This window comes from Drosophila mauritiana, chromosome 3R (genome assembly GCF_004382145.1).
Source record: "Drosophila mauritiana strain mau12 chromosome 3R, ASM438214v1, whole genome shotgun sequence".
NCBI lineage: Eukaryota > Metazoa > Arthropoda > Insecta > Diptera > Drosophilidae > Drosophila > Drosophila mauritiana.
Genome location: NC_046670.1, coordinates 15,869,824 through 15,897,440, shown reverse-complemented (window position 1 = coordinate 15,897,440; position 27,617 = coordinate 15,869,824). Strand labels below are relative to the sequence as shown.

General features: G+C 42.5%; 1 protein-coding gene across 5 annotated transcripts in view; it reads left to right on the top strand.

Moving 5' to 3' along the window:
* The window catches only part of LOC117144465 (nephrin), a 77,662-nt gene that overhangs the window by 11,875 nt on the left and 38,170 nt on the right, over positions 1-27,617 (top strand). For 2 of the 5 annotated variants that reach the window (XM_033309627.1, XM_033309631.1), the window contains exon 2: positions 8,570-9,280. In XM_033309627.1, coding sequence (XP_033165518.1) covers positions 9,190-9,280 — 91 coding nt within the window. In that variant the 5' untranslated portion in view covers positions 8,570-9,189. The remainder of the gene's footprint in view (positions 1-8,569; positions 9,281-27,617) is intronic. The other 3 variants (XM_033309630.1, XM_033309628.1, XM_033309629.1) reach the window with 3 other exon arrangements.

The window sequence follows — 27,617 nt, the reverse complement described above, 5'->3', positions numbered from 1 at the left end:
TGTATTAACTAATTGCTTCCCGTCAAGGTCGCGTCCTGTCACCCCAATCCACCAACGGACCCTGAAAAATCTGATTCTCGAGGGCATCGCCCCTCAGTTTCGCTGCTTTCTTGATAAATGAGCATATTTCCCGTCCTGCCGAAAAGAGCACAGCAAACTCGGCCAACACCAAAATGATTCGAGGCTTGTTTTTGTGGCTGATTATCTCTAGGTTGGACAGGACTAATGACCGAGAAGTGTGTGGGGTCCTGAGTGACGGACCCAAATATTGGTATTGCCTTTGCGGTTAGTTGATAATCTGATTTCATGTAAATTGATTTTTGAGCTAACTAATAATAAAACTGGATTTAATTTTTCAGTGAATTAGCTCACACTGCTTTAAAACGATCATCTATTTTCTTGCAATTAAGTTTCAGTAATTACATAACATGAATATAGTTTCCTTTTGCCAATTTGCAGCCTTGAAAGTCCCTAGGGCTTAATTAAATTACCAAGACAAAGAGCTTATTTTGGCACAAAAGAGTTATGAAAATGTACGGCTCGGTGATGAATATCAATAAAAACTTTTAAGTTTTTTACACACTCATCTTTCTTTCCGCTGCTTTTATAAGCCAGTTAGATCCCGTCCTGCTGTGCACTCTTGCGATTTGCAGTCCCGAAGGACAACCGTCAGAGTGCACCGACATATTGAAATTTGATGGCGGCAGTGCACCGCTCGCAAATGTCCCCAGCGGCATTAATTTTATCAAAGTCGAGCTGGCTGAGGGTGTGCGTGTGTTGGTGTGCCCGTGTCTGTGCTTGTGTTTGTGGCAAGTAAAATTTGATCCGGTGCAACAGGAGCGCGTTACAAAGGATCCTGCGAGGATGTCTGCGCGCGTGTGTGTGTGTGCCTGAGCCTTCCCCTGACTGAACTGAACCGACCTGAGCTGAACTCGTCGGGTATTATAAATCAAAGCCAGGTGGCTGCCACGCCCACAGCCGACGGCGCCATAGGCGGCAGCATCCTTTTCATTTTGCCTACGTGAAATTAGTTGCGTAAATCCCAACACGAGAACGCACTCGACAGCAACAAATTAGGCAAAAAGCTTATGTAAGAGGGGAATAAAAATGAAGGCAGCTGGTAAACTATGCGCTTAATAGCGGAGCGGTGTGTGCAATAAACCAACTCGGGGCGAGCGAGATGGCTGGATTGGGGGAGCGAGACAGGGACAGAGACACACACGCCATACACATATGTACACATATGTATGTGTGTGTCGGGGGGCTCGTCTTTGGGGAAATTAAAGCGTGGCAAAAAGTGCCAGGCTTCATGTTAATTTTCATTAAAATTATATTAACTTGTAACGTGGCTGCTGCTGCTTTTGCTGCTGTCGCTGTTGCAGAGCAAAAAGTGAAAGAGATAGCCGGGGACGGAGAGAGAGCGAGGGAGACGGGTATACACACACACACGAGTGCGGCCAGGCGACTAATTTTTAGTGTCCTTGCAAGTTTATCAAGAGCGGGAGGGCGTAAAAGTGGGGGACCAAAAAAGCGAGTTCAAGTCCTGCGGGACACTTAAAATATTTAAATGCGCAAAATAATAAATTAGAAAATTTTTGTGGCCCCGAAAACCCATTCCCCCCAAAAGAACTCAGGACACAATGCGCCTGTACTTTCACCCCCATTCGTGGTTACTGGGGTTTGCAGAAGGCAGCCTGGGCAGCTGGGTTGCTGAGAGATTTGGCCCAAGACCTTGTTCGTGTCCGTGTCCAGGGTCTGACACTTAACATGACAGCGCAGGGCGAGGTGGGCGAAGGTTCCCAAGGCTCAACTGGGTCACTCGGATGCGGAGCGGAAAAAAACTGGGCTAAGCGGCTGGAAAAGTAGCTTAATAAGGCAGCACGTGCATATGCGAAATTATACGAATAATCATGAATGGGAAGGCAAGTTACTATCGTATTTTCCACAAAAAAATCATTTCAAATTCACAATCTGCTAATTCCTTTAACATCACTTGATACTTCCAAAACGTATATTGTATGACATATAAATAAACGTAGTAAGATACCATAACTACATGGGGAATTTAACAAATGTTCCACCTTCTGAAATAAGTTATGTAATTCCACGTCTCGCACCTGAGTTCCATAATACCAGCTATAGCCTTTCAATGCCTCTTTGCCCAACACAAACATTCGTCTAAACATTTATTTACACTTGAAGTGGCCCAGAGTTTTGTCCCAGCACGTCGGCCACATCTGTCATTATTGTAATTGTCAAGTGTGCAGCCATAGAGGAACATTCGGTGGGCTTCTATTGACGCCGAGATATATAAACCATTATGAGTTGCTCTCGGTCATAATAATGTCGCTGTGAATGCGAATATGAATGTCTAGGTGTGTGCTTTACGAGTCGGTTGGCGGCAGTTGGCCATTTATTATGTTGCCACATAAACAATATTTTATTTAACATCATTACCACTGGGTGTGTGTATGGGAGTGTTTTGTCGTATATACTGGCATATATGTATATCTGTGCGCTTGAGGGACTATAAAAATTGTCAGCTTCTGCGGCTGCTGCGCTTCATTCTTTCGCTTCGCAAAGGACCACATAGAGCTGTGAATTATTTCACGCTTTGCTTTATTATAAAACACTTTTATGTCTTCATATAACCCAAACATTTTGAGTGCCACACACAAGCAGAGGCACACATACATACATGCCAGGATCTTCCGTTTCCGCTTGGCATTGTTTTTGGCGAGCTTTCATTGCACATCCCACTTGTGCTGTAAACATAAATTTGACGCCGTAAAGAAATATCAAAAGTATTTCGCCACGCTTCGCGCGACAATAAAGCGCATCATAATAACAATAAGTGAAGGTTCTGCTTTAAGGAGCCTTTCCGCCAAAGGCCTAGAAGTCAACCAACACATTCGCACCCCTCGAACACACACATTTCAGCTGCAAAAATTCGCTTCAGTTAATTAAAACAAAACATTTTCAATTACAAACGTGAAGGGACGGGGCTGGTGGGGGCTGTAATGGCTGGCGGCAACTGCAGCTGCTGCTGTTGCTGTTGCATAGATACATACAAGTATACACAGTGCAGACACAAACACGCACACACACCTAGGCGCGTCGCTATGTTACAAGGCAGCTGCAAAAAGTGCAGCATACTTATGTGGGCAACATCAGTGGCTGTTTGCATAGGTGTGCGTGTGCGTGGATGTGCATGTGCAATGCCAGGAGTTATTGTCACTGCAGCTGTTGCTCTTACTGCTACATTTTATTATTATTGTTGTTTTATCGCCGCTGCCACTGTTGTTTTTTTCTTGTCAACAAGCAGCGATGCATCATGAATATATTAAAATACAAAATTCCTCTCAGTGTGAGAGCAAAACTGGCTGCACATCCCTACTAAACAGCCTAGATGTGCGATATACATAGATAATGATTGAACAAAATTGAACTAATTAAACTCTTACGTAGTTAAAATATACATAAACACATTGCTCTTAGTTAGATTTAAAATATTATTCACTTAATCAAATTAGTTCTTCTAAAGAAATGAAAACAATTGAGCCACAATAATCTAAAATGAAATGGATACTATATCAATACTTATACTAATGACATTGTTTAACAAAGATTTTGATAAAAAATTTTATAAGGTCAAACTGTGTATTGATTTCTAATCACTTTTGGCTAAGCCATGACCATTCAAACGCCTCTTCATCGTGGCTAAGTGTTCAGGGAGTTTCGAATTTCAGAGAACGAGCATGCAATCAATCAATCAATCAGTGGTCACACATTCAACATGATTAGACTACGTCTCGTTTAATTAGTCCGTGGCCAGTGAGAGCCGTGAAAAAGTTGTTAACACCGGGGCCAACACGGCAATTGTTTGTGCCGTGTCCAAAGTGGTTTAGATTAATGGTTAGCTTCGGCTTAAAAGGGGAAAGAGATGGCTAAGTAGGTCATTTTCACGTGTGCATGTCGCTTATCACACTATTAGCGGTGGCTCTCTTTTACCCCTATAACTACACTGGAAATAAATAACAATAGTACTTAGAAAGTCGAAAGTATAATAGTATATGTACAATATAATATTTCTCCCACGGTGTATATCAAATTCCGTTTTCCCCCAATTTCTCTATTAAAAATCGACTCAGTTTCATAATTTACATTTCCCCACGCCGTTGGCTGTAACCGAATTTTGTCTGGGGTGAATGGAGCCCCAAAAGAGGACATAAATAGCTTCCCGGTGGGGCATAGATAAACCCTCAGACGGAGTTCCACACAGCTCCCCCTTCCGCCGACCACTCTGCGCAAGACGCAGACAAATTATGGACAAATTATGTCGACCTGGAAATGAGCAGCGGGCGAATGCGAGCGTGGTTTCAGCCTCATTATATAGCTGGCTGCTTCCTACGCTGTCCCACTTCCTTGCCACGCCCTCCCGCCCGCTATATACCCCAATCCCCCGCCCTTCTGTTCGCATGCGTTGTCGTCTGTTTGGCTTTTTGCTTTGACTCTGCGGCTTGGCCATATTTAAATCGCAGGAAGTCAGCACCAGGTTAGCTGCGGGCCATACTATCCCATGTGCTGCTCTCCACACATACATACGCGTTTGTGTGTGCCTTTGTGTGCGTGTGTGTTGGTGTGCTGGTGGCCACTTCCGGTCGTTTGTCGCCATTTTCATAATGTCTGCCTTTGGCCCGTAGGCGTTTGTTGATTTAGTTTTGCCTTTTATTTCTCGCACCAGCAGTGCTGACTCTGGTTTTATTCCATCTCTTTTAATTTAACAACAGGGCAAATATTTAGGTCGTCACCCGCGCAGCTTGCTCGATTTCAAAAATGCAATTCAAGTTGCAAAATACATATTCCTACATATATATATAAATTCTCGAAAAGGTTTTAAATTTTGTTGCGTCGAGGGTGCTTGGAGTGGGCCCCACTGCACAATTTGTTGTATTATTTAGCAAAGTTCACTTGAGCGTGTAGTTGAAATGAAAGTGGGCATGGTCCAGGCGCCTAGGGCGCGAGAAGCGGGGGCGAGCGATTCGGATAAGCCGTGTCGGCAGTTTGCCGGAAATTGAAGCAGGAAAAAATATAAAAATAAAAATATACACACACCTACAAAAATGGAAAACAACAACGGGAACCAGAAGAAATTGTTGCAGTTGCAGGTGCAAAAGTGGAGCCCGACCACTCAGCCCCCGGTTCATCCCGAAAAATTTCGTACGCTGTAAATATAAAACATAAAATATGCAGTAGACGTGAGACAGGCTTTTAAAATATTGCTTAAATTTTTATGCGAAATGGGGGGCAGTTGCACTTAAAGGGAGGCGGGATTTAATTGGAGTGCCCTGCCCGCCACCGTTTCATTGGGCATTTAAAGCAAGCATTAAATTAATTTGCATTTGGCCAATCAATTTGCATAGCCATCCCGCTGTCAAATAGCTCCAAATCTCCTGACAAACGCAGATGGATATAGATGGCCACACACCCAAAACTATCTACCTATCCAACTATCTACCTATCCAACTATCTAACAATCTAACAATCGCAGGAAATGCAAATCGAATGCAATGCTGTAAAAACAAGTGCAGGAAATCTCGATGGGAAAAGCGGAGTGAAGCGAAATGAAAAACGTTTGGCAGTTTGAAAAGCATGTCAAGCGACTAAATTACCTTTATGCTGGGTGCCACTCACTCAGCCCGCTCGCTTGAGTTTTCCTCTGCTCGGGTTTTTCCGCTTCTCGTCCTTCTTCCCCCATGTTTATCGATTTCGACGGCTTGCGACAGTTTTTCCCAGCGCAATTTTCGCGACGTATGGCTCGGTCTCCTCCTTAAGTTTCTTCTGTTTCATGTTGCTGACTTTGCTTTGTTTGCCGACTCCTCAACCGCAATTCATTTCATTTCAATTGCCCCACAGAAAAAAAAGACAATAAGAAGAAAATTCACTTAAGTGTGTGTGTATGTGTATGTGTCTGCACTTCCGCTTCCTGCTGTGGCTCTGTCGCTTGTCCTGGCTGCGTCTTTTTGCCCCTTTTGCCGCCTTTCGCCGGCCTGGACTGCATTATGCATGTTGCTCGCAAATTTAATGTGATTTACAATTTAGACGATGTGCAGACATAAACGACACAACACTCAGAGCTGGACGAAGGCGGGGGAGGGGCGTGCAACCAAAATGCTCGAGGGTCATGAACTAAGTTTATTGTGCACATTTAAATGAAATTGCTGCGCTCAATTTATTCGCTAAGCGCCCAAAGGCATTGCCAGGTAACTTGCAATGAAAATGTGAATACAAAAAAGGAGCGACTAAAAAATGTGCGCTTTCCTGGTCGATGTTTTGAATATACTTGAATGTACACAAAAGATGTATTTATTAAATAAATATATCGGTAATAAAAAGTATTTAAAAAACATTTCCGAAATATAATCAAATACTCTTTAAATAATAAAAAATACCATATCATTTTAATATCATTACCAACATGTGTCATTCAAGGGTGAATAAAAAAATCTATTTTAAGATATTTTTATTTTTGCAACCAATTGAAGCAGTAATTTTCACTTTTAATGATTTCAATTGCATCTGGAAACCAAAGCACTTTTTAAAAGCGTAGCCAGAGTCGGAAAAAATAAAACTATCGCCGCAGGGCAAAAAACATTCAACCAACTTCACACTGACTCCATTTCCCATTTCCCTGGACTCCACTACCACCATAGCTTATTCATTTCATTTCATTCCGTTCGGTTTGGTTAGGTTTTTCTGACCCCACTTCGCATTTTCCCTCGTGCTCGGCCACCTTGTTTTTTGTTGTTGTTTAACATTGCTATAGTTTTATGGAATATCCGTGTTGTCCTTGCCGTGCTGGTTGTTCTTGTTGTTGTTTTTATACTGATTCCTGGACTGGCATCGTTTTTGAAATGTGTGCATATTGTTGGCATAATTGACTGGGTTTTTGTCAATGGTTTTTGTTTGCCCGCCCGTTTTTTCAGTCGCTACCATCGGTTTTAGGTCCTAATGTGCCATTTGTTGACTGTTTCTATAGGCATAGGCAAATGGGTTCACTGACTAGCCAAGTGACGTGGAATTTGTCGGACCGAAATGGAGGAAAAAAGCCGTGCAGAATTATTACTTTGCTAGATCCATATCAAAGGGGATTATACTTCAGATAGGGAAATTAAACAGGCGCTTACAAATGCACATCTCAAGATCGATATATACGTATATAATGAGCTTAAAGGATAGTTATGTCGACTGCTTTCATAGTAAGGTAATGGGAAAAGTTCCGAGATAGCTGCTAAGAATTTATTTATAACGGGGTGTTTGCTATTACAATATCCCGCACAATTATGCGCTAAGAATATTAACGAAGATGGTATCTTACCCACCTTAATCGTTCTCAGCACTCGAAGTTTTTTCCCTATTTCCCTTTTGTGGTCTGCTCGGCTTGGAAAAACTAAACTTTCCGGGGAGCCCGCCGCGTGGAAACCCCACTCACATAAGTAGAGACACTCTCCGCCGACAATCTCTCAATAAACACTTGCACAGCTCTTAATTACCCAATGCAAACTTGCTCAAGTAACACAACTTGTCCCTGAGGTGTGTGTTTGTGGGTGTTGGGTGTGACTGCTGCTCAGGTGAGACTGCTTCTCTGACCCATCACACCTGCACCTGAACCCACATCCTGTTGCGTCCGCCGTCCTTCTCCTGGCAGCCAACCACCAGGCATCTAGAGTTTTTCCCAGGCGCTGCCAGGAGAACTTCGCTTGACTGGCTGTCATACAAGTTTGTCAGCTTGTTTGGCTGCGTGTTAAACAAAAACGTGGCAACAACTTTCAAGTCAAAGTTTTCATGACTCTTTTGTCAATTACCGTTAGTTAGCAAGGGGGTGGTGTGGGTGGCAAGGGGAGATCCCAAGTTTTCCCTGCTTAAGACCGTGGCCACACATTAGGCCATTGACAAGGCGATTGGGAATGTCATGTGGCAGAGATCTTCCTTTGTCTCTGCGTATGCGAATCTACATGTCCTGATGTACTGAAAGAAAAAGGTTGGCAATAAGCAGTGCCAAGTGCATTAATCAAAAAAAAATGTGAAGAGAATTTAGCACTTATGAACAAGTATAATAATTTGTTCTTAAAATATATGTTGATATGCAAACATCTCATTTAGCTATTGATTAAGGTGCATATTGTTTTATAGAAGTTATATCATATCTGGTCATTTTCTTCTTCAGTGTTCTTTTGCTTTCTGCTTCCCCAATTAATTCCCATCTAAACTCCATCCAAACTTGAGCTATTCGTTTGCGTAACCCAGGCAGATAGATGGAATTCTCCTGTGTGCTAATCCATCATTATTGATTGGCATTAAGTTGTTCTCGGCTTGTGTTCTGGCATTACGTAATGGCCTTCGAATTAATGAGCATTTATTTATGGCAGAGCTGCGACGGGAAATCCTCCAAAAGGAACTGGCTTAGTGGGCAAATATGCGAGCATTTTAATTAAAACCCAACTAACCACATGAAACGACCGCTATCCTGGCTCACTATACAACTGTCTCTCTTTCTGTTTAATTGCAGTTATCACTCGAAGAGGAAAGGACACGGCGAAGCTCCAGGATGCGAGGCAAAAGGATTTGAAATTACATTTTTAATGCCAAGCGGGCAAGAAAAAGAGCGCGAAATGAGCAGCACGTGCGCGCTTTATTTTAAATATTTATAAACAAACAAACACACACACTGTGCACGAACACACGCGCACACCTACCAACACACTTATCCACACACACACACATATTTAGGTGACCAAAGTTAAGCCTCGTCAAATTCTATTAAAAATTCATCTTAACGGTTATGCGTTTTGTACAAACAGTCGAGCGGCTAAGGAGCCGGGCAAAAAATGTTTGTAAATATTAAAATGAATTTATGTGCAGAGCAAAAGTTTTTAATTAAGTGAAAAGCGAAAAGCCGAGTGGAAACGATAAAAAACGCCCTGCCAAACAGGAAGGAATCATCGAGCCAGTGAATTAGAGCAACGAGCTTACATATTTGAAGCGATGTTCGAGCAGCCAGAACCCAATTTATTTGCATACCTAATGCCCGTGCAGTGAGCCTCGGCAAATTGCGAAGCCCAGCGCAGAATACTAACCAAACAGTTATCACCAATTGGCCAATCGGATCGGGAGCAGCCAGCTATAACCATGTCCTTCGCCGGTCCAATCCTTATATGCCTGATCATGGGAGCCATTACCCATGCCAATTCGCACGAGCATGCCGATGGCTTCAAGCCAGGTGAGTGATGAAGTCGAGGATGAAGTGTGTGTACATTTCACCCTATCAACGAATGGACAAATTAAAATTATTCATTCAAGCCAACGAGTTATTATTATTTTTCCTCATGTAACCGGTATATTTTATTTACAATTGTTTTCCCTGCCATTTGGGATCCCTTTCATTTGTAATGACAATTTTTCACATTCACATTGTTTACTCAAATTTTTTTTTCCCAACCTTCAGTCAGGCTTTAAAATGCCAGTGTTTTTGTTTTTCAACTTTTGTCTGACGCAGAGGACAAATAAAATTTAACTATGCAGCAAAAGTTACACACTTTTAATTAGTCGTTTGTGACTTGAAGTCAAGAAAAAGTCTGTCGAGAGATAAGGTTTACTTGGCTAATTAGGCGAAAGATGGAACCATTTTTGAATTGAATTTAAATGCAAATATGCTGATGTATACCTGTGTTATTGGAGCTATCTGAGTTTGGCCTTTAACAATTTATTCACGCGTTGCCCTTAATTGAACATTTAAATCCATTGTTTGAAGTTCTGTACATATTTTTTCTGACCAAACATTTAAAAATGTGGTCAGCCAACTTTTTTTTCTCCCTTCGGTTTTGTCGTTTGCATACACGAACAAAAGTTTTTCCCAGCGCGAGGTTGAAATGTTTAAATTAATACGGAAAAGAAGGAAATAAAAATTTTGCAATTTTTACAACTTCATTATGGATATTTCGTTGCCGTAGCTTTTTTCCTGGGCGACATGTGCGCACTTCCTTCCTCTCTGCGCAGCATCCAGTAATAAACGCCAATGCTGGCCACAAATCCACAAAAGCGTCACCTGTGTCACCTCCGATGCTCCAGGACGCCACGATGCCAGGATGTCCACCATCCCCATCCACCGTCCATTCACCTGGCAGGAAGCTGTTGCTCCCACTCCCTGCGGTGGCTACTTTGGCCCACTGTTCACTGTTCCAGCGCCGAAAAAATGCATAAATTCACATTTTTATGTGTCTGCGTTGGACTTTACATTAGCTTTGCCACCGATGCTGCTCCTGGTCGCTGATTATCCCCGGAGAGCTATAAAAAAATATATATAACATAGCACTATATATAGTGTATGTGTATAAATGCTGGATATGTGTGGACAAATTTATTTTGCTGTCCACTTTGGGCCAGGGGAATTTACCCGGCGCTGGCATGCGAAATTGAGTTAAAACCTGAACATTATCATATTGCAGAGCGCTTGCAGGAGTTACGACAGCAAGGTTAACTTTATTTTATGGGTATAAATTATCGATCATTTGCGTTATGCTGGGTTTCAAAACGTGTTAGACACAGCTGGCACATAAATTACGTAATGGAAAATTAGAGACGATGGTCGGATGGTTGGTGGGCGTGGCTCACTTTGAACACGCTTTAATTTCATTAACCAACACTTGATGCCGCTGGACGGAGATGCGCTTACATAATAATTAGTAAAATAAATTTCACCTAAATACACACAGCGAGAAAAAGGGCAGCATCCCAGGGAAAACAAGCCCTTGCCCCCGTCCCCTGCCCCATGCCATCCAGCCCATTGCCACAATATTTTTCCATCTCCAGGAAGGTGCGCCAAATGGCCACGTCAAACGCACGTTCACGACCCACTTTAGCTTGGGTGCTTTTCGCCGGCGAAGGACACAGTGTCGTTGGCAAATTATTTCCCATCATTTTTCACACAAAAAAGCGAAACACCTTTTTTTTTTTTTAGCAAGATGGAGATACATGCAAAGTGGCATTTCGCAGGACAGCAGCCAGTTGTCAGCGGGCGTCGATGTCCGCCAAGAATAATATCAGCAGACTAGAGGGACGACGATGTCCTTGCTGGAATGAAATCTAATTAAAGGCCGCCGAACGTGCAGTTTCCGGACTGCAGTTAACGGCTTCAGCTTTGGCAAAACAGACGGCCAGACAATGGCAAATGTTTTGGTAACCAAAGCGAGCCATCTTCGCCAGATAACGTGGCCATTGAAATTCAGAGAAGAGGTTAAAAGGGCCATTAAAGGGCTTGCTTTGCTTTCGAATGAAATCTGCACTTCAGTTTGAAAACTACGTTGAGACTTGAACTTAGATATTTTGGATGTTAAGGAAAAGAGCCAAAATTTAATATATGTAAATTAGAAATGCTATATTCCCCCCTTGTAATAATGAAATCTAGCTATTTAATTATACGTATCAGGGTAATCCTGTGATGATTAGTGATTTATATTTGTCTTGTATCAAGCTAGGTGGGGCTTAGTTTTTGCTTATTTGATGTAAATGAAACTATAGACATGTTGACTTAAATTTCGAGTAAATAGTTAAAAGCATCCGCTTTCGCCACACATTTCAGAGTTTAGATCCATTTGGAGCTACGACGGTGTGGCTGCCAGCACAAGCGATTTCTAATTCAATTTCGGTGACAGCACATAAATAAAAGAAACATTTTGAGCAGCAGCAGTCAAAAGCAAAGCAAACCAACGAAAAAACTGTAAAAGCAATTCCTTGGCCAAAACGAGGGAGGAAAATGTAAAGAAAAATACTGAAGGAAAAGGCGCACAAATGTCAGTTTTCCCAGGACTCGAGCGGCCGCAACTACATACCAACTGCCACTACAAAAATATCCCACTGTTCTTGTGTGTGTGTGTGTGTTTGTGTTTCTGTTGGTGTTGGTGTGTGTGGTAGTGCCCTAACAACATTTCGACGAATCGTTTACCAATTTTTCTGACTGCTGCAAATCAAAAACGAGAGACGACAGAAAATTTCTCTGCAAGCCAGGAGCTGCAAAAAAACTTTTTAAATTAACTAAAAAACAGCAAACACAAAGGAGGAGGGTTTTTTTTTTTGGGGGGGGGTGGGTGAGTGGGACACGTTGTCGCTGGTGTTGGCATTCGGTTTGAGTATTTTAGAGCAAAGTGGAAAACTTTTAGTGGCATGTTTACAAAATAAACTTCAGCTTGCAAAACGGGCAGAAATAAAGAAAAATGCTGATTGCTAGCAACAACAGAGTGGCCGAAAAAAATGATTATGATGCGTGGTGGGTGGTGTTGTATAGTAGCTCTTATGCATCAGCTGACACACATTTTCGGGACAAGGTAAGAACAACAAGACCTGGCTTTGCCAACTTTTGTTTGGTTTGTTGTCACTGTCACTGTGTGTAGGCCAGAAAAGTTTTTTACACCACGTTTTTTATTCCGCTCGTCGTTTTGTTGTGTTTTTTGGGGGTTTTTCGATGTCGTACGTATTGTTGTTGCTCGTGCTTTTCTGCTGACAGTTGGGCAAACAAAGCATAATTTTTAATCTGGCCGGGCAAACATTGTTACATATGCGACACACACTCACATGCTCAGTCTCCGCTAACGCCTCCCCCCTCCCACTCAAAAAAAAAAGTAAGAATATACTGAAAACTCCACCTGAACGGGGCTTTTAGCTTGATTGTTGATGGGCCACAGCAAAAGCAACAGAGTCAGTTGCGAAAAAAAGGAGAAAATTATGTTTATTTGGCTTTGGCCTGGATTTGTTGCGCATACGCAGCGTATGACGCCGTACGTGACAATATCATCAAGTGGGGCAACGGGAATCTGTTGATTTAGCGTTTTTCAGCTCGGTGCTTTTATAAAATGATTTATGCCACATGCGAAAAACTAATTAACAGTTCGGCTAGGAGGTGGAAATGAACCCATCATATATTGCAACCAATAAATGAAATCAGCTTTGTAAAATCATTAAAGGCACATCAAACTTATATTCAAAATTAATCACTTTCGATTTTATATTTAGTATCGCTTCTGTTGCCTATCCCTGAGCTAAAATTAATGAACCTGTCTAGGGAAGTGGATTGCTTGCATTGGTAATGTCAAGTATGACAGTTATTGGCGTCATTTAAAAAGCGCTCCCAGCTTATTAATGCGTAATGTGCGGTGCTCCAAAGGTCTGTTGAGCATTTGATTTTTTCCTGTCTGCCGCTGACATTTAATGACCACAGACAACACCGCACACACACATGTTCTTTGCGGTTCGGCGTTTAAAATTCAAGTTCAGCTCGGGCGGCCCGCCCTTTTGACAGACAGACGAACAGCTGCCACTGACAGGCGGCATGGAGGATGGTTTGGGTGAGCGGACCCTCGTCTAGACTCCTTGGAAAAACGCCCATTCGAGCATGACAAATGGGCCCTGGGTTGGCTGGCGAATTCCAAGTTTCGAACGGGTTGTTTGCAAATTTCTTAACACGAAATTAGTCGCCATAAACAATGGGCAAACAAACTGCAGCTGACGAGACAGTTAGTTGGGTCTAATCGAAAGCAAATAAAATGCATGCCATACCTGCATGCCATAAACTGTCACTTGCATTGCGCCAAAGACACTCATGCAGACAGGCCAGAGAGTACACTGAAAAAAAAGTGGCAAACAACCTAAATGTTAAGTCCAAATATGTAAGAATAATCAAAGAAGAATAGATTGGCCGTAAATATATAAATCTCGTTTTCTTGAAATATATTTAAGAACTTTATAAATTAATTAAATGAACTATAAGTTATTGTTACTAAGTTAACTTAAACCCAAAAGAAATTATCATATTTTGTGGAATAATTTTCCAATTTCAAACACATTATTGGCTACAAGTGTTTTATTCGGAGCTAATTGTGGCTGAGAGTCCTCGATTTTATCTCAAAGTGTGCAGATAGACAAACGGCATGCCAGCCCGGCCTGTCTGCCTCCTTTGCCTTTTCCACCTGCCATGACTGGTTTGCATGCCAAGTCCTCGTTTCATATGCCACCGCCCACCGGGCCACGCCCCCTGTATGTTTTACCATAATTTGCCACCAGTTTGTGTGCCCCAGGTTTGTGTTGTTGGCGTTGTTGCCCCAGCCCATTTGCGGGCTTGTCGCCTCTTATCGAATGCAACTGCAACTGCGAATGGGAATGGGAGCGAGAATGCGAATGCAAAACTTGCCGCAGTCGTTGGGAAATTAAAATTGTTTACGCAAAGAGACATTAATGGTGCGGCCTTCTATAGAAAATAGTTACAACGAATTGCTTTTAGGCGCTAACAGGGCCACGCATACTTGCCATGTAATGAGCGGAACGGGATTGACGGGATCCCGATCCCCATAATGTCAACAATGATAAGTGCACAGTATGTGGGACAATTGCCGAGGGAAAGCTGGTGGGCGGGATGGGTGGTTTGGTTGACAGATGATGAATTGCCCCTGCTAATGGCAAATCAATCTGTGTGGGTGCCGGCAATTTAATCATAAGTAATTGGGCCGGTAAAATGAGACCCTAAAAGGTTACTAAAGCATAATACAGTTCAGTTTACAGTTCAGATTTAAAATATATTTATTTCTCATAATCAGATTATTGAAGACATCTTCAATTTAATACCACTGAAATCTGAATTGGTCCCTATTTTATGTGATTTTTAGAATGTTGAGTTTGCTTCTGCTGGAAAAGCACACCTAAATCTAAAGGAAAACCCCCAAGCCGAAACCCAAAAGCCAAGCGAACTGCACAGAGAAATAATTGAAAAGGTTGCACGGTGTGTGTACATTTCAGAGTTTTCCAGCGGTCGTAGGTGTATGTATGTGTGTGCTCATGTAAGGGGGATCTAGCTCGTTTTTTATGGCGCACACACACATAAATAACCAAAGGATCTCGAGTGCTAATCCAAAGGGGAAAAAGGAGCGGATGGGTGCGATTCCAAGTGGAATGCTGTCAGTGGCAGAGCCGCAGCGTTGGTGTCGTTTACATTGTCAGCGCATGTCGCGCTTTAAATGCTTTGATTTCATTTTTCATTCGGCTTGTCACACACATACACAGCTCGTGTTACCTTGATCTGCCCACACACTCGCAGACAACAATTGCCAGGTGAGCGAAAGGTAAAGGACTTCGGTTTGGGGCAACGACTGCTGGCTCAATTCAATCACAAGCTACTTACAGACAAAGCCATTATTCGATGTTGCTGCTGTAATGAATTTGTGTTCTTTTCCCAGACTTTGTGTGTTTGCGTCGCACACGTGAAAATGTCTAACACACTTTCCCAAATCACCCCCCTGTTATTGCCCAAGAACTGCGGTTGTTGCCATAAATAATCCAATTGAAATTTAGACTGAAAGCAAGGAAAACAGGAAATGTTTTCTTATTGAGATCCTATGTCAGGGTATAAATAATGAGTGCTGAACCCTTGGCTTCAGGCCCATTTCTCCCCAAGCTGCGGTGGAAATAAGCTGGATTAAGGATGCTCGAAAGGAACTCTATGTGACTTTCATAAGAGGAATGTTCGCTCCCAAGAAAGGGCCACTCAGAAAAAATGTATCGAAAAAGTGTTTAAGGAGTAGAAAATGTAAGAAGATTCAGTCTTGATTAAGAAGTTACTTTGATCGCCATTTTTATATGTATGTTAACAAACATACATATGCATTAGTAATTTTCTGAAAACATTTCGGTAAAAGCTTTTAATCCGAAATATAATTACTGCTTCGCAGTTGACTGCTCGAGTCTCATTGTCCTTGTCAAGGATTCGTGTATATGATTACAAGAATTTAACGACCCTAAACGATTTCTGCAGCAGCCAGATTTTTGCGAGGTGCTCTTAATTATATTGCTCGCACTTAGCCGGCTCATTATAAAAGGCTCACGATTTGAGTGGGCGGTGCGAGGGCGTAGGCGTGGCACAGCAGTAAGTGCAAAATAAACTAACAAACCGTAAACATGCGAGCCTAGGCAGGTGCTTGTCTATGCTTTAAGGAAAATCAACACCCGCGAACGAACACACAAAAGGGTGGCTGGGAAAGCCGTTTATTTAGTTAGGCGGCCAAGTGATTTTCCTCGGCCTGCTCACCGCTACTAATGCGCAGAAAAAGAAGCAAAAATTGGAGGAGTGGCAGCAGGGGAACAAACAACCAGCGCAAATTGTCGTTTCGCGCTTCAGTTGAGCAGCTTAAAGCCAGAGTCAACACACACAACGAGTAAGCCCCGGAATTCCTTGAAGCCTTTGTAAGCAGCCGGAAAAAAAAACACATTAAATTGTGTAAATTTTTTCCATGCCTCAGCGGCCCAAGCACAAAAAAAAAAAATCAAAGAAGAACCAAAAATACTAAGCATCTTAGGCATTTTCCTGCTGGCCTTTTAAAGATGTTTTTGGCTTCCCTCACTAGTCCTTCTTTGGCGGCTGCCTTCTCAAATTGTTTTCGGGTTTTTATTTTATTTATTTACTTTCGCAAGAGGAAAGGTGTCCTTCCTCCTTATTCCGCTGGCTGATTGAATTTTCCGAGCGAGTAATTTTTAAATTGTGCTTCGGTCAAGGCGGATAATTCAATTTTAGTGTTTAGGTTTCTATTACTAAACTCACCGCCCTCCTAAGAAAAAACTTTGAGATTGTGGTTTCCTTTCGGGCCGCCTTCATTTACATTGAACTTTATTATGTCTCGGGAAAATGGTTGTGTAGAATTTATGGTAAGGAAACTAAAAAGTTATATAGGTGTGTGCTTAGCCAGACATTTGTTAAGAAATAGTTATATAGGAATGTTGTAGAGTAATCATAATAAAATAAAATGAAATTTTGATAATATATATATTAATAACTATATTAGTTAGCAGTCAGTTGATGTTAGAATTATACATTTTCCATTTCATTTCGCGCATCAACTGCAACCCCTTGAAATGATTTCACCTCCACCTGACCCCTGAAATTCAAAGTGAGATTCACCTCCGCCTGGTCGAATGCTGAAGTGCACTTTGTTTCAGGGCAGCACCACGCCCTTATCAATGGGCAATCGTTAAATGTCATGTTCAATGCCCTCGGAAAATGGCTGGGAAAATGGCATGCCACAACGGACTCTCACTGCGAGCAGTTGAACAGTTGAGCAGTTGAGCTGGCACAGAAAATGCCACAATTTGTATGCATTATGCTTGCTACGAGTAACAGATACTGCCGGAGATATAGCCAAGGCTTCATGGCGCTTGGCGCAGCAGAACTAAGCCAAAAATGCCACAAAACATTTACCATATATCATGCATTTTTACGTACACTTTTAGCCACTTGCTGTCTCACTCCCTGCGCCACTATCTCTCCCTTTCTAAGCCCCCCGCCACAGGCCACGCCCTCACTCCGTCGTAATTTACACATGTAGTCGGCGGGAGTCGGTCGTACAACTCTTGTGGCTGCTGCAGTCCATGGTCCGTTTATCTGGCAAAAGCTCTGTGGGTAAGCTGGCCTCAACTGGCTCTATCTCTCTCCCTTTCCCTTGCCACCCTTTCCACACTAGCCTGCTGTCTCGCTCTTGCTCTGCCCGCCGCACACGCTGCGTATGCGTAATATTTGATGCTTTAAAGCCCTTTGGCTGAGCGCCTGTTGTGTTTACTTTCGCTCGGTTTCGACCTGGTCCAAACAAAAAGATTTTTAAGATTTATCGATTTATTTTGCTTCTGAGAATTTTGCCATTGTGCGTATACGTGTTTTTGTGTGAGTTAAGCTGTTTATAGCCCAGTTGTTGTTGTTGTTGCGGAGGGGCATGCACTAAACAATTTACTGTTAAATTGATGAAATAAATTTTCCATCACACTTATTCCGGTGTATTACATTTTTTCTTCTGAGTTTATTTTTTCCTTGCGCATGGATTTATTGTTCTATTTTTTTTTTGGGAAACGTTTGTTGTGAAGGCTTTTTTTGGTTGATGACATTTGAGCTGTACGGAAATCCGATTTAAGTTGGCATTCCATTTATATATTTAAAGCAAAGCAACGGTTTCTTTAAATAAGAACCTGCGAATATTATTTTAATTTCTAAGCTTATTTTCCCTCCTGCCAACTGCTAGCTTCACATTCCTATGACGTTTGATAATTCAGCCAAATTAATTTCCTTCTGATTTGTAATGAGGCCTACTTGAGAACCTTAACAGATATGTGCAGTAAAAATACAAGGGGTAAACCTGTGACTCACTTCATAACGATTACTAGGACTTCATCCCATCCCCACTAACAATCCCCTTGTTTGGATGACACTTTTTCTAGTGCTTGTAAATTAAGCTCGAGTGACATTTGTTCGTCGTCACTAATGGAAGACGCAAAGTACAGACAGGACTTTAATATCTACTAATACTCGTTCTCTGCTTGTGATGTATGCAGTATTCCTGCAGATAAAGAAATAAGCTACTTCTCACAACAAATGATTTTAAATCATATTTGATAACCGAATATTTAATTTAATGTAAAACGTAAAAGGAGTTAAAATTTTTATTGAATTTATTATTTTTATTAGTTTAGTTAGTTTTACGTATATTGCAGTATTTCTCAAGTACAAATTCTTTGAATGTCTGCATTCCGTTTTCCGACAATTGCCAGCCATACATCTTTCTTTTTCACTGGCCCATCCTGTCTGTCCATTTGTCCCATTTTCGTCCTGGCAGACATATCAATTTGACCTCGGCTAAATACTCAGCATGCGATGAGAGTCTAGGGCCAGGTATATTGGCCTCTGGCCCAACTCAATGTCTCTGCCCTGGGAATTTTTAATGATTTTCTCACAATTTCTTGAGGCCCTTTCATTCGTTCGTTCGTTTCCTTGCCGTTCCGTCGTTCCTTTGTTGGCAAACATTTTTCTTGTCCTACACTTTAAGCTGGCCATTATTAAAATGGCTGATAACAGTTTTGGCTGCAAGCCCAAAGTCAAACACAGGACCCAAACGCACGGAGACACACACATGTATACTATACATGGATACGGATATGCCTTGGAGCTGTCTGGACTTTTGGTCCTTTTGGTGCGATGAACTTGTCCTTTTTTTCCCCGGCTCCACCTTTTCCTGCATAGAGTCTTGACTTTGCTGCGCCGACAACTTTCGACATGCGAATGCGAGTGGCTATGGCTGTCTGAAGAGGCTTTGCAAGGTCAGCTACACTTGGTTTGGCCCGCCACACCTCTGCGTGGTCCTTTTGTCTGGCCTGCCAATTTCGAGTCGACCACAAAACGTGATAAAGTCAATAACTAAACGAATTTCACGTTAAATTTCCATACAAAAAGGAATTTCCAGTAAAAACTTTCGACCACTGCCAAAATTGGCGGTCAATTAAAACGGCGGCCTGATTGAAATTCATTTTAGGTCGAAAACCAACTGGGCGTTGAAAAATATGCTTACTGCTTTTGAAGCTGGCCCCTTTTCTTTTTTTTTTTTTTTGTTTGTTTGCCATTTTTCTTTGGCAACCACAACAAAGTGTTAGAGGGGCAGGTTAATTGATACACAGACACCGGATCACCATCTACCCTAGCCCCAAAACATTCCCATCGGCACTTCCCTCCGACCCATTTTTACTGGCATGTGCGTGAAACCTTTTGAAATATTCATGAAATCAATTTCGAGGCGTGCCCCGGCAGCTCACTAATCTCGTTCGGATCGGTTTTATATATGCGTGCGAGTGTGTGTTGGCGATTATATCAAAATATGGCTATGGTTATGGCTTTTTCTGCAGAAGGGCAACTTTTCCTGCACTAAGCTCTAATGGGAAAATGGAGCCAGCTGAGTCTGAAATCGAGATATATATCTGTAATCACATTAGGTTTTATAACTGACTTTGATATACACAATGTATGCACTGAACAAAGATATTCTAATAACTTGCAGACTTAAAGAAATTTTCCTCACTTAAAAATTATATTTAATTCCCTTAAAACATGTGCTGCGTATCCAAATCAGGACTCCCATGTTTTATCCTTCCATGTATTGCCTGTATTAGCAATTTACCAGCACCTCCGACAATAATTAATCAAAACCCATGGCCCACATCTCGCATTCACATTTAAGTCAAAACGAAAAAAAAACTGAATTCCCCAACATCTGTTGCCACATTAGCCGCAGGCTGAGAATGGCTCAGCGTGGATTTTCAGCCTCCATCGCCGACTGCCACGCCCCTGTCACTCGGCTATATCCTTTCGCTTTCAAAAGTAGCCTCTGCCAGCTGCTGTGGCTAAGCGCAAAATTAAGCAAATTAAAAGCCGCACCGAGAGCAGCTGCATAACTCGTATGTGAGCCCTTTTCTATGCCCGGCCAACAACAAGCAGGAAAAACAACAAGAAGCGCTGGGAAAACAAAACCGCAGCCGCAACCCACCGCCCAGTTCAGGGTCACCTACAGAAAAATTTTTACCAGGGCAAACAAAAATGAAGCGGCAAAAAAATGTACTGGCTTGGTTGCTGCAAAAAAATAAAAAAAATAAATGTTTAAAAAAAAACAAGAAAATCCCATAGAAAAATGTTCGCTTTGCCGGGCATTTTCAGATTTTCATCAAGCTCAGCGCTCGCCCACTCAGTCGCCCATTTTTCCCAGCCCCTTCGCCCACAAAATCAGCGCATAAAAGCCGCGTATGTGTGTGTGGGTGCGGTGAGCGGCCAAAAGGCTGCCAAAAACATTTAAATTAAAATTTCTCTATATATACATAGGTTCATATATATATTTGGGAGTGCGGGTATATTCGAGATTCGCCTACGTGAAAAAAAGAGGGAATTTTCATGGTCTCCGCTGGCATTAACTGTTTTTGGACCGAGCGGTGGGCGGTGGGTGGTGGGTGGTGTGTTGTGGGTGGCGTGCTTGCCGGCGTAGGCGTGGCCATGTAAGCCGTTTAGCGCTCTTTTGATGGCAGCAGCAAAAATTTATGACTTGCTTTTAGGCGAACCATCAGCGAACCGAATCGCAATCGGAGCCAGACAATTGGGCAATAACCAGATATGCAGGCGGCCAAAACGCAAGGCAAACACAATCGGCAAACAAATGACACTTTAAAGTGTCTCCGCACACACACGCACACACATGTGCCAAAACTATTACCAAGGCTTACAATCCAAAGGATTGAAGGGGCCAGCACTTTGGGTGCATGTTTAATGGCATTTGTTGCTAATCAATGAATAATTTATGTGCCAAGGTTTTGCCGCTGGCCAACACACTGACTCCCTTCAAGAGAGTCCTTAGATTATAAGATTGATTACGTTCTGATTTCAAAACTTATTCAAAGTAGTTACTTTAGCGTTTCTAATGACTCAGAAACAAAAATATTTAAAATGTTTCTGTTTTTGTAAGATTTTTGTATATATGGTATTTATATTTTGAAAGGGCATTCGTTCGACTTGTTTACTTTGGAGTACGCCCAAAGTGTTCGGTTCCATGTAAGGGGTTCAAAATATTGTTGGGCGTCAGCGTTACACATTCCCGCCACTTGTTTTGGGCCTGAGTGTGGCACGTTGCTGGTTGCAGGTTGCAAGCTGATGTTGTTGTCGTGTCGCATTTAATATGCAACTTTTAATAGCGCAATTATTATTTGCATGTTGTAATAGGTTTTTTTTTACATACCCACTTGCCAGCGGTGGGTTCAAAGAGTTTCGCCAAAGGAATGGAAACGATTTCCAAAGAAACGCGGAAAACTCCACCGTCAACCCTCTGGAGACAGCTTCAAACCCAGCACGGTTTTTCATTAGAATAATGTAACGTAGCGAGCGTGTGAGCATATCGATCGATTTGGCCCAACTATTTAGGCATTCAAGTATTCAACATGCTGGTAAATATTTAAGTAGCACAACAGCAGCAACAGCAACTTCGGGCCGAGATGAAAAGACATTAGGCTAAAAGTGTCGTTGGGGCATAACAATTTTCCAGCAATTAATCTTGATAACGGCTTTTCAACCAGTGCCATAAACACGGCCATAATCATAACTAACACAAGTCCCTCTTGCCAACTACAAAACACAAATAAATTGGCAGGGAAAAACTTTTAGACAAAAGCTTCAGTGCGCACAGACACGATGTGTGATTGTGTGGGCCGAAATGGGAAAGTGTGTGTTATAGTGTGGTGTGGTGTGTCTGGCATTTAACCGTTAGATAAATGTTGACGAGGTCAATGGGCGCCAAGCGGAAGTTATAGTCTCATAGCCGGGGCGCAAGTCCTTCGGTGACACGTACAAATAAACTGGAGGCAGCTCGCCAAGATGCCCCCTGCTCCGCCGCCATTTTCCGCCAGTCAACTTTGGCCCATTAGCAAAAGGCAAACGGATCGGAGCGCCGCCGGGGGCCTTTAGCTGCATTACGTGCCCGGACCAATAATCTCTGTCAACATCAATTTCCCCGCCGAACAACTGAAACTAATTAAATGGTGTCCCATAAATTGCACATTAAAGCAAATTTATTGCAATCCCCAGCCAGAGCGCCGAAGTCGAAGTTATTGCCAAAGTCGCGAAGCGTTTAATAAACTTTGTGGCAGCGCGAACGTGTCGCGATCGTTGGCCAAATACCGATTGTGATTTATCGACCAGCAGATGTGATTAGGAGAGCAAGTGCACTTTCAAGATAGAGTGGGTGGAGTTCACAGTTCGTTCCGAAACACGTGGCCAAAACTAGCAAAAAAAATTAAATTATTTTGATATATGCTCCACTAAAACTTCGTTACATACGTGAATTGCGTTTAATTGCTAGGAAAGTCTATAGTCAAGTACATCTACCTAACTTATATACTAACAATTGCCTCTGTGCTGTAAAAGCCAATGCCTCTTTTTTTTGGAGTCTGTGCTGATTGTGCTAACTGGTTAACGAATGCTTTTGAACTTCAACTTGATTTCTGGCTGCCTTTGATTTGAGGGCCCGGCATTAGCTCAGCATTCTGCTACCTCCGTTTCCGCTGCTCCACAACAATTTGGACTAACGATGTCCGTGAGCCATGAAAGAAAAATATTTCCCAGGCACAACTGCCAGCACGTGTCTGTAGCGATCCATAACGCTTGGTGTTTGTATATTTTATTTTTGGCTTGGGTTTATATTTCACTCATGTGTCGCTGCAGGCTTTGCATTCTTGATTCCCACATTGCTCCGGATGATTTATACATTTATGTTGAATTTACCCATTCCATCTGATTTGGAAGCAACCCTTTGGCTTGTATTAAACCGCGTAACCGCAGGCCACTTGTCTGGGTTGGAGATGTAGTGAAATCGGTATGACATTATCATTGCACTTGCAGGCCGGAGTTCTCCAGCAATATATGATGTATGTGTATCTATATGTTCCTGTGAGCGACTTCTGTCAATTACTGTTGGATGGCAGCTGTCTCCTTCTGGGGCTCCTCGTCCTTCCGCTTCGGCAGCTCCATGCACTACAAAAAAGCCAGGCAGCTCTCTTTTTTGAGGGTTGCCTGTCTAACTGTCTCTGTTGATTGTATGTTATTTTAGCTGCTCTCCATGTTGTTGTTGTTGCTGTGGGCGCTGTCTGTCTTGTTATTGGATTTAACGAAGTGCACTGCATAACGCGCATACGACATGTGCGCCCATTCTCAGGCCATGTTTTTGTAAAGTCATACAATTCGTATTTAAAGGGGTGTGCAGGATATTACTTTAAGGTATAGTTTCTTGAAAAAGTCATTTGTTTAAGCGTGTATCTTATAAATTTCTATCTTTTATTTTAACCAATATTTACCAATTCGAAAACATGAAAAATTATATGAAAAGAAAACGAAAAATAAACAAAACGACGAGCAGGGATATGGATAGAGGAAAGAATAGGAAATTTGAATACAAAATGGGTAAAGGGAAGAGTAAAATGATGAGTATAAGGAATTACAGGGCAGTGGGTAAAATACATTTTTGCCAAGCTTCATCAAAGAGACAAGATTAACTGTACGCAACTATATGAATATATATTATACGCACATCCCCAATGATGCTTCAAGACAAACTATAATCGGGAATTTTCACCTTTTGAATTTCTGTAGTTTCCCTCCGCCGCACAACCGCACATCACGCATACGCCCAGTTATCCAGAATTGCGGCATTCGCCGTCTGCTTTCAGCTGCCAGCTCCTCGCAACTTGATGCATTCCCATGCGGTTTTCTTTCTGCGAATGCGACACAAAGTTGCTGTTGGCTGCTGTCTGCTGGCTGTAACACGGATACACGGATACATCCAACTGTGCCGCACCACTGAATTGTGTGCTCTTCAGCCACCGAGCCACCGCTCGTCATCGGAGGGGGAAAACATTGTCACGTGGTTTTTGTATTTAGTTGTGTCCTCTGTGCTCTCCGCCAGGATCTGAAGCCTGCTGCTCTCCACCTGGCGCAGTCACAGCTCCTGCAGCTTTTTCTTTGCGGTTACTGCAACCACTCCTATGACTTCCCATTCCCATTCACGCTCAAGCTCACACCAGTGCAATAAATTCGCCAGCCCGAGTTACGTTTTGTGTGCCATTGTCGAGGAGCTTTTCATTGTGCCACAAAAACACAGATACAACTCGCCCCTAGTCCCTACCCCTCCCGCCAGCCTGCTTGCTTGTGTGGGTGTAGTTATCCTGATGCGAGTGTCTGTGTGGTAGTTGAGCTGGCATTGTTTTGTTTGCCACTGCGACTACTTCGCTTCGCTCCCTTTGTTGCGCTCGGAAATTGAAATAAATGTATGTGTAAATGCGTCAAAATTAAGTTTATTTCTTTTTCGCTGTTGGTTTTTAAATGTCTTTGCCAGTGACAAGTGTCAATTAGAAAAAGTTCAATTACATTAAACCAAAGAGGGGGCAAACAACGGCAGCAGCCTCACAACAAGTGGCGGCATTGTTATAGGCATCGCCATGAAGGATATCCAGAGAGTCATTTTCAGTGTCGTTGTTTGTGCTTTTGTGTCGGTGACAAAGCAACGTCGCCCAGATGTTCGCCTATGCGAATGGAATTAGGACAACTCGGTCGTAGTTATCCCTACGTAATGAAGACATATAAATTGGCAAGAGTCCCACATGAAACTGTCTAATTATCCATGGTTGTGTGGGTATTCATATGATAAGTACCATCGTATCTAAAAGAGACTCAACATATTCTTTAAAATTAACTTATATAAGGGTACCCATTTTCCTCGAAGTGTGGAAAATAGGCATTAACCCAGCTTAATGAGCTTTCTCAGTCCTTTCAACGGCCAGTTGGACAGGGGAAATTTTAAGTTTCCCTCACCACAGAAATTGATAAGGCCAATTACTTGGCCCTATCTATTTCAAAATGTTTGGCTGTCCAGCTAATTGTCTGCTTTTGGCCCTCCGACCACCTTATCAAATGTGGTTTAAACTCTGTCAGCTTTCTGTGACGACACATGTCACTTCCTGGCCAATCTGCTAATGAAATAAAATATTAATTAAGACGCCAGACGGCAGACAGCGATAGTGATGGTAATAGTTATACAGATAGTAGCAATGGCCAGGACATTGTTTCATCAGTGGACATTTTCAGCTGTCGTTTCGGTAATTGTAATGTTTGGCATGCAATTAAGCAAATGATGAATGAATCATTCAGCGTCGGAGAGATGCGACTGTGTTGTCTGGAGTCCAGACAAGTTGACACTGTGCCAAGTTGGGCAAGTGCGTTAACATGGCGTATGCGCAATAATTTAGTGTATAGCAAACAATTCCCTCGCAGCAACGACGAATGTGTTTAGTCAGCAGACAGCGACCACTCGCCGGCGTTTATAATTTGATCATTATTTATATTTAAATAGGTCCTTCCCTCTACGCACCCGAAACACATCTGTTCGCTGCTGTTTTCCGTTTTGCTGTTTTTTTTCCATTGTTTTTGTTGGTTTTCTATCGCATTGCTGGCGCTTGCTTTGTTGTTTTGCTGGCCTGGCTAACAACAAATTGAAGGGAAATGATTCCATTTCATGCTAGATTAAACATGTGTCCACATAATTTATCGATTATTTATCATGTGGTCCGCTACGGGTGTGCTCTGTGTGGACAAAGTGAAGTGAAGCCAGAGGCCCCAGGCCACGGACATGGCTCCTCGTTTGCGGCTGGAAGTGGGAGGGGAAAGTGGACTGAGAAAGTGGAGTTTGCTGAGTGGGCGGAGGGGCAAATGCCCCCATTGCGTAGGCCTTTTGCGGCCACATTGCGCACACAAGTGCAAAATTAGAAACAAAAGCTCTGCCAAAGGCGGTTACCGTTTACCCTCTGTCGCAGCAAGTGAAGTTCGATGTCGTTTGCCATCCAAGGCACTTATCGCTCCAATCCGCCCGAATACCCTAAGGATATCCAGGAATATGCTGCCAACAAAAGTCAGAGACAGGACTCGAATATGCCAGTAGTGAACGGCCCAGTGGATTTTACTAATACGATTGATGATTCAGTATCCAGAATATGTAGCTTTACTTGTCAGTTCCAAATTTACCCTTCTAGGAATAAAATCTAGCAATTATATAGTTCATTTCTCTGTTTGTTATCATGGGAGTCTGTTTTTTAAGACTATAAAACCTTGAATCATGATTTATGATATTTCTAGCACCTTTTTTGTGAAAAAACCAAAAGTAGTTATACAGCTTGTATTTATAGTGAATTAAAGCGGATTCCAGCACACCAGGGAATTCAATCTTCGATTAGTGAACTGCTTTTTTTTATTTTCTGTCTCTGTGTTTGCTTTTTTCCCCCGGCTCTTTTTACAAGTCAGACGCATTTGCCAATGCATTTTTACCGCATAAACACACACGCTGGCGCAGAGCGGGAAAATGGCAACCACTGGGCAGCACAACACGAAAATGGCGGCCATTTTGTAATCCGCATGTGGCCGGGTAATCACCCCTAAGCTCCGCTTTGCCACTATCCCCTGGACCATCATCCCTTCATCCCTTGGCCGTCCAGCCTGCCGCTTACTTACCCCGCCTCCTTTGTCCACAGGCTTTTTCAGGGTTTGCAGAACGGTGTTTTTTCCCCTGTTTTGTTTTGCAGCATTATGTGGTCGCTTGTCGCTGCATTTTCCCCCTCTATATCTGGTTTTTCATCGCCATCACCATCAGAATCGCCATTGCCATCTCCATTGCCCTTTCCCTTTATCACCAACTCTCTTTGAATGTTGTGATTTCGTTTGGCGATTTTCGGCTATTTTTGGTTTTCATTTTTGGGGCCGCAAAAACAGCCGCAGATCGATCGATATTTTAAAGCTTAGCCAAATGGTGTGAATGCAGGCTCCACTGGTCAGCTTTTGTCTAATTAGATAACGGGGAAAAGGGGAAGCCTTTGGCCAGACCAAAAAGTAGCCACATTTATCAGAGTAAAACTCGTTGAACGGTTGCCAGGAAATATGAAATATTTCGCTAGTTTTTCTGGCACAAACAACTTAATCAAAATTTTAGTAACTCCACAAGGATTCTTTGCTCCATCTGGGGGAATGTGTATGTGTGTGCAATAATGCAATTGTTGAACACTTTGTGACAAATTGTTGCGGCAGCCACTTGAAAATCAATTTGCCAGCTAAATTGACTTCCATTCTCAGCCAAGAGCAAAGAACTTAGAAATATAACTTGCCAACTTGCAGCGACTTCTTTCTCATGCCAATCCACATC